At 40.5% G+C, this 7,525-nt stretch overlaps 1 protein-coding gene across 1 annotated transcript; it reads left to right on the forward strand.

The window, feature by feature from the left end:
- The first annotated feature begins 4,255 nt into the window (after positions 1-4,255).
- On the forward strand, positions 4,256-6,746 carry LOC134651673 (ecdysone oxidase-like). The gene is made up of 3 exons (XM_063506773.1): positions 4,256-4,363; positions 4,944-5,074; positions 5,163-6,746. The coding sequence occupies exons 1-3, from the start codon at positions 4,261-4,263 to the stop codon at positions 6,744-6,746; spliced, it is 1,818 nt and encodes a 605-aa protein (XP_063362843.1). The 5' UTR covers positions 4,256-4,260.
- Positions 6,747-7,525: the final 779 nt, after the last annotated feature.

Raw genomic sequence — 7,525 nt, forward strand, 5'->3', positions numbered from 1 at the left:
TGCCCAAAGAGACGTTTCCAGGGCAGCCCGGAGGACCTCTACACCAATCTGACACCTGATGCATCTGACACCAGATTGGCTGCGTAGCCTGGATGTCGACTTATAATTAGTTATACTAGTTGCCTACAATATTAATACGCCATACGCTAAAATAAATAAATTACAAAAGGCATAAGGTCCACCAATGAATGTACAGTTAACAGTGTGGGCGATGGTACCTAGTTTATAAAACAAAGGAAAGCCGACAAACTTTCCGGTACTCTGTAGATAACGCTTAACGCCAATAATACTCCATTGTTTTATTTGCATGTGTTTTTTTTGTAATTTATTGAATTGTGTGTAGGGAAAAAAGCATTTGTACCCTTGTGCAAATGCTTTTTTCCTCTTAGTGTCATCAATGCTAAGAAAGTGGACGGTTGTGATATATTATTCGTGTTAATAAGTTAAAATTAAAAAAGGTAGTATTTTAGAACTTTGCCGGACGATGGACGTACCAAATACGTGTTTTTGTGATGCAGTGTATAGATGCAAAAATATCACAAGATTTGTACGGCATAGGTATTATACATTATGAAAAAAATCCGTTTGAAGTAAAACGCGAATTAGGAAAGAAAGAACCTATATTACCATACAAGTGCAAAAGTAGAAAATTCGCAACGAGTGGTGATAAATCAACACGTGTTGCGAATTACCTGTTTGAAAAAAAAAACTGTTTTATTTATGAATTATTTACCATTTAAATGGTACTGGATGAACCCGAGAAAGTTCTCCGGAGAACATTTTCAAGAAATTTCTCGGAAATTTCTCGAGAACATAGAGAATTTTGCCTTTAAAGGTTTTGGAAGAATTAAAATGTGTTGCGAATACATATAAATTATTAATATCAACACATACAAACAACAATTAATCTAAATTTTTGTATATTTAAAGTACTTTCTCGGAAATTTCCTTTCAAGAGAAATTTCTCGAGAAGCTTCTCGCGATATTCTCCTGTTTCCGAAATTTCTCGAGAACTGCCCATCACTAGTCCCAGCATACAATTACTGGGGATCGAACCGGGAGCCTTCCGCTTGCAAGCAAAAAAGCAACTGTTTGCAAAACGCGCCATGAGCCCATGATAGTTCTTATCTAAGCTGACGAACTTCGGGTACGTATTCTCGAGTAAAAACTAAATATCTAAATACCGCCAAAATCAGCGATACAAATTTTCTGAATTTTTGGCCATTTAATCTATAAACATAATTATCTCAAAAAGAAAAAGACTCTTATGATACCGATACGACTATTTGTTTAGGCGCGAGCTATCACGACTCCGCCATTTTGAAAAAATTCCAAAATCCGGATCGACAAATTTTTTTTATTAAGTCATAGAATTCGGTCACAAAATTTCACGAGAATCGGTTAAGAATTGCGACCTGTAGAGGAGAACATCCGGACATACAAAAGCAAAATGCCCGAGTCAAAACCTAGACCTTCGCTACGCTTCGGTCAATAATGATAGATCTCAAAGTATTTTTAAAAATAATGAGGACCTGCCGTCATTGCCGCCAGTACATAATAAGGTCACGTAAAAGTGGAATTAATATAGACGACTGCGATAAATGTGTCTGATTCAAAATATTAAATAAGATTTGGATGATATTATTAAAAAAAGCCAAATATGTTAATTTTGAATCTCTGAAAATAATGTTTAATTGTTCGGACCTCAGTGAACATCGAACGAACACAACCATTTGTATCTAGGTATATATAATTTTGTTTTTTATATATATTAAGATGTGTTAATTTGGAACACGTGCATAATCATCACAACCATTTTGGAGTTGAATTGAAACTCTAGGTCCATGGGGTCCCAGCGCGCATAAGTTGTTCGCAGAAATCGCGAAGCGTCTGGTTGACGTAACTGGTGACCGAAGAGCTGGCGGCTACCTCTCACAACGTATCAGCATTGCGATACAGCGATAGAGGCCTATTTTAGATTTAAGCTAGTTTTTAATTTCTTTTAGTACTGTATGTACCACTGTATATATCTTGTTTGTAAATAAATTATTTTAACTGTTGTGGAAATTATATTAATTAAATCAGTCTGTGATAACAGGTGTGAATGATGGTGACGTCAGTCATGTGTACATGTGTAGCACAATAACATGTATGTTATTGCAAAATAGTGTGTTGGCAGAAGTTCGCATTTACTTTCCTGGCTTCGGCGTCTTCACACCTTAAACTTGTAAGTTATGGTTCATAAATATTCAATTTTTCCTATGAAGTTCTCTTATATTTCCTATAGTCCTATAGATATGTTAATGTTGACATTTGGGAAATTGTTGTGGGAAATGTTTTTGGTGCTTTCGACAATTTAATGACTGAACTGACAAAGCACATGCTAGATATTGAGAGTTAATGAAATATAAAACGCCCTAGTATATTTTTGACATTGGAAATGTCTTTTCGTTCGCTCCAGTATAGGCCCCGATTTCACGAAAAAGTGCGATCCCCTTGTATCTCGGAGAGTTGTGAAGATATGATATTCAAAAGACGCGTATTCACGAGAGCTGTAAGGTGCGTAAAATATTCGAGAAAGTTAAAAATGAAAAAAGTTAGGGCCGAAATAGTGAATACAAAATTAATTTTTTTCCGAATTTTTGATTTTGGCGCTCGATATTTTGGAAACGAAGAATGATATCAAAAATTTGAGAAAATTTCCCCTGGACAATTTAGTCAGCTACAATTTGAGCCTAAAACAAAGACGATCGGGTTAAGGGTTTGCCCTGTAGCCTAACCTTTTTGAAAATAGTCAGAACGACATTTTTCACATGACATTTTTATGACTTCATGTTTCGCAGAGTTCGTTATCGGTGTTTGTTTTGAATTATCGGGGTTATGACTAAGGATTGCAGAACCGGTACTGTTTAAAAGAACCGGGATTTTCGGTACCGGGCAAAAATGGAACCGGGATTTCCCGGTATTTTCGGTACTTTCGGGACTGCCTTCAAAAAACAGTTTTCACATCAATTTTCAGTAAAAAAAACCGGCGAAGTGCGAGTCGGACTCGCGCACGGAGGGTTCCGCACTATCAACAAAAAATAAAGCAAAACAAGCAAAAAAACGGTCACCCATCCAAGTACTGACCCCGCCCGACGTTGCTTAACTTCGTTCAAAAATCACGTTTGTTGTATGGGAGGGACTCCCATACGCTGTTTTGGTCATCCGACGCTGGTGAACTGATTGTGATAGCATCATTAACGCTCGAAGACACTTAAATCTAACAAACTTTTACACTCACACATTCTTAGATTTGATTCACACACTTTTCACTACCACCTCACAACAACCTTACACATACAAGTACACACTCCTCTCTTTTTCCTATTCCTATTCTTATGTTTAATATAATTATAAATTTTATTTCTGGTAACTCGTGATGATCATGACCCCCGCGATACAGGTCATGCCTAGTGCGGGGTTCAATGTAACCTTCCTGCTAAACTTCAATTATGAATAAAAAATATTGTTATTGTTATTGTTATTGTTATAAACTTAAATCGGGTATTTTCAGTTTGAGAAACAGTTTTAGTGTTACTTTAGCTTGGAACTGCTAAAATTATAGCAACAAAGGCACATGCTGATTTGGTCATCCGACTCATATTGTTGAGCACTTGGGAGATACCCAAGATAGATCTGTAGCTGAACCTGGCAGTATTTAGTGGAAATGTCTCGTCGCGTCAAACTGCTGTCAAGAAAAATTTCATATCTTGCAGCAAATGGGCCGCTGCCGATCAAGACTCGAGTGACGATGACGGCGATGTGGCTACTACTTCTCGAGTTGACTACGGATTTGTCATGTAATACCTAATTTTCTTGTACTTTGAACATTAATTATCCTGCTTATTAATCGAAAAATGAAATATTTAGTATACTTATGCGCCACGGCGACAATTATTCAAACTTCGATACGCGTGTGGAAATTCTGCAATTTGTTTGTTCACAGGCGTTATGTCCAGGATACTTGTGTTAATCTAAGAATAAAATAATTATCATTTAACGTTGTAGTTTTATTTGGTCACCTTTTCCTTATCCCGACTTTCTCGTCGCTCAGCGACAATATTTTTTCGAATTCCGTAGATTCATTTCCAATGTGCTCGATAGTCGTGTGAGGCACGAAATCTGTGATTTTTTTTCGTGAATATAGTGGACATTCAGTTAAGTAATATTCAGTGTTCTCATAACGTTTACTTTCAGAGCCTCCTCCATATGCCGAAAATGCTGCCTTGGACCCTACTACTTTTGAGTATAATGCTAGCGGGTGGCAACCTAGCACAAGAATTGCCAGAGTATGTGCTACCCGATTCAGTGCCCTTAAAAGGTAAGAATTGTAAATAATTTTAATTTTCGGTAACTTTTGATTTAACAAATGTTTGTTTGATATGATGCCAACGGCCGCTTTCTATCACCGCACCGCTCGCCATCGGCAGGGTGTTCATCCTCACACCCTAGAACCTAAATGGTCGCGTATTATGCGGTTTAAGAGGAATTTCCTCCCGCAGACGTTCCGGCTGTGGAATGAGCTCCCTTCCGAGGTTTTCCCGAGGGTCTACACTATGGGGTTCTTCAAAAAGGGAGTGTACAGGTTTTTAAACGGTCAGTAATGCGCATGTAACACCTCTGGAGTTGCAGGCGTCCATAGGCTACGGTGACTGCTTACCATCAGGCGGCCCGTGTGCTGTTTGCCACCGATGTGATATATTAAAAAAAAAGGTCATCGTACTATTCCTTATAACGAAACAATGAAAGAGTCCGCGAAGCTACGAAGCGATTTGGATCTAATAACATTGTTAGGTTAATTCAACATGATGTCTTGCAGAAACATGTAACATATTGAATTTTATACCTATTTATTGATGTGCTATGTGTTTGCAGATATATTTGCACATGTTAGCTTACAGATGATGATTTGTTCGACTACATCGTGGTGGGCGCGGGTGCCGCGGGGATCCCGGCGGCGGCGCGCCTTGCGTTATCCGGCGCAAGCGTTCTGCTAGTGGAGGCCGGCGGCGACCCCAATCTGAATACTAGGGTAACATAACATTTCAAATTCCTTCTTGTATTTATACATGATATGTGTATAACACGTCAATCAAAAATATAATTTTTCATCGTTTCAGATTCCCGGAATGTACCCGACACTACTCGGCTCAGCTCTAGACTGGCAGTACCCAACTGTCACTAATAACATTTCATGCCTCTCATATTCGGACAAACAGTGCCGCTTTGGTCGAGGAAAGTGTCTTGGCGGATCCACCAGCATCAACTTCATGATGTATGTTCGAGGTAACCACCGGGACTACGATGAGCTCGGTATTGAGGGCTGGGCCTGGAAAGACCTTAAACCCTTCTTCCTAAAGTATGAGGGCTTGCAGGACTTGGACAAGTTACCTTGTACTTCTATTCCTTACCACAACACCAGCGGCACTATGAAAATAGGATTTTTTGGCGACTCTGAAAACAGTTGGCATTCAAGGACCATAAGAGGTTATAGATATCTCAATTTTCCTTTTAACTATGATGTAAACGCTAAATCGCAAATTGGAATATCACAAATAATTGGGTACGTAAACGAAGGCGAGCGAATGAGCACGGCGCGAGGTTACCTGACACGCGACGACGTCATATCAGCCCTAAAGGTGACCAAGAACACGCACTGCACCGGCGTTATCCTGGACAACGACAATAACGCTATAGGAATCAAGGCGGTCGTGAATGATGTACATCAAAACCGAACACTTCAACTTTACGCGAGGAAAGAAATTGTTCTTTCAGCGGGTACGATCGGAACTCCGCAAATTTTGATGCTTTCTGGTATAGGGCCGGCGTCTCATTTACACGATCTGGGCATTCCTGTACGCGCTGATTTACCCGTGGGCGATAGCCTAACTGATCACGTGTTTCCACAGATCTACGCATCAGTGAATCCTGACACATCAGTGTCTTCACAAAGTGAAGCCATGGAAAAGTGGTTGTATAATCGCACAGGGCCCCTCGCGTCCATCGGGCTTACCGATTTAACAGCATTCCTCAACACACGCTGCTATAACGTCGGCCAAGGGAAACTCGTTTACAACAGTTCCGACTGCGAAATACCTACCATGCAATTAGGCCATATGTACGTCGACGTTGGGTTGTTTCAAGCGCATTTCGGCTTAAACGAGGATATCGCGCAACAGCTTACTGCTGAAAATGAAAAGAAGTCCTTAATTTACCATGGTCCTTTGGTGCTGCGGCCATTTTCCCGCGGCAACATTCGGCTCGCCAGCATTGATCCTTTACAAAATCCATCTATTTTCCCAAATTACTTAGCGGATGAAAGGGACGTTGATGAGATGCTGCGCGGCATAACGATCGTGGAGCACTTGATCGAGACACCAGAGTATAAGGTGCAAAATGCGTCTATCGTCCACCTAAAGTTGCCTGGCTGTCCCGAGTACGAGGATGACCGTGAAGGGTACTGGCGCTGCTACTGCCGGCACATGACAACCTCGTTGCTCCACGCAGTGGGTACTGCGCGGCTGGGCCCGGTGGTGGACCCACAACAGCGCGTGCACGGCGTGAAGCGCCTACGAGTGGCAGACCTAAGCGTGCTGCCAGAAGTGCCGCGCGGCAATACTGCCGCCGTCGCCATCGCAATTGGAGAGCGCGTCGCCGACTTTGTCTTAAAAGATACCGATAAATGTACCTACGTAATTGATTGAAAACCAAAAGTGCTCTTTTCTATAAATCAATTTATTAGCATTTAACAAAACTCTAATATGATTATGAGGACAGTGTATCTGTTTTTTGCGATAACGATAGATATAATTAAGCCAAGTTACCATTGTTGTAGTATTGATACTTACTGTTGTAGGTTATATTATTAACAAACGAATAAATAATAATTACTTGTCTGCAATATCAACAGCATGTATTTTAGCAATGAAATATATTAATTATATAAAAAATGAGAAATAACAAAGTTTTTCAGTTTATCATATTCATACCAGCCCATTTCTATTGAAAAAAGTGCGAAAGTTCAAAATGGCGAGACACCATAAATTCGGCAGTATCCCGTGATGGAGTTAGACCAAGAAAAGTCTGCAACGATTTTGATAGCACACGAGAATTAATCAAACCTCTATTTATGACGCCTTGCAATGCGTTTGCTATCAAAATCGTTGCAGATTTTTCTTGGTGTAACTCTTCCTCCTTACTTATCTTCCGCTCTGAGACTCGCTTCGAAAGGCACAAAACTTCCGTAATGGCTTCAAAGCGGTCCACATTCATCTATTTATCGGAACCTCGGAGGGTAGCAGGGTGTCGTTGTCGTTAGTAATTGCAACGCCGGCGGGCAACCGGTTTGTCGTTCGGCAATCAACAGAGGACGTGACACGAAATCCGATACCGGATAGACCGTCGTAATGATCGCCGGCCATCGGGCAATCACGTGGCGATTTCAGCTTGTAATCTATGATAATAGCCGGCGAAATGGCGCGTG

This window comes from Cydia amplana, chromosome 10 (genome assembly GCF_948474715.1).
Source record: "Cydia amplana chromosome 10, ilCydAmpl1.1, whole genome shotgun sequence".
Taxonomy (NCBI): Eukaryota; Metazoa; Arthropoda; class Insecta; order Lepidoptera; family Tortricidae; genus Cydia; species Cydia amplana.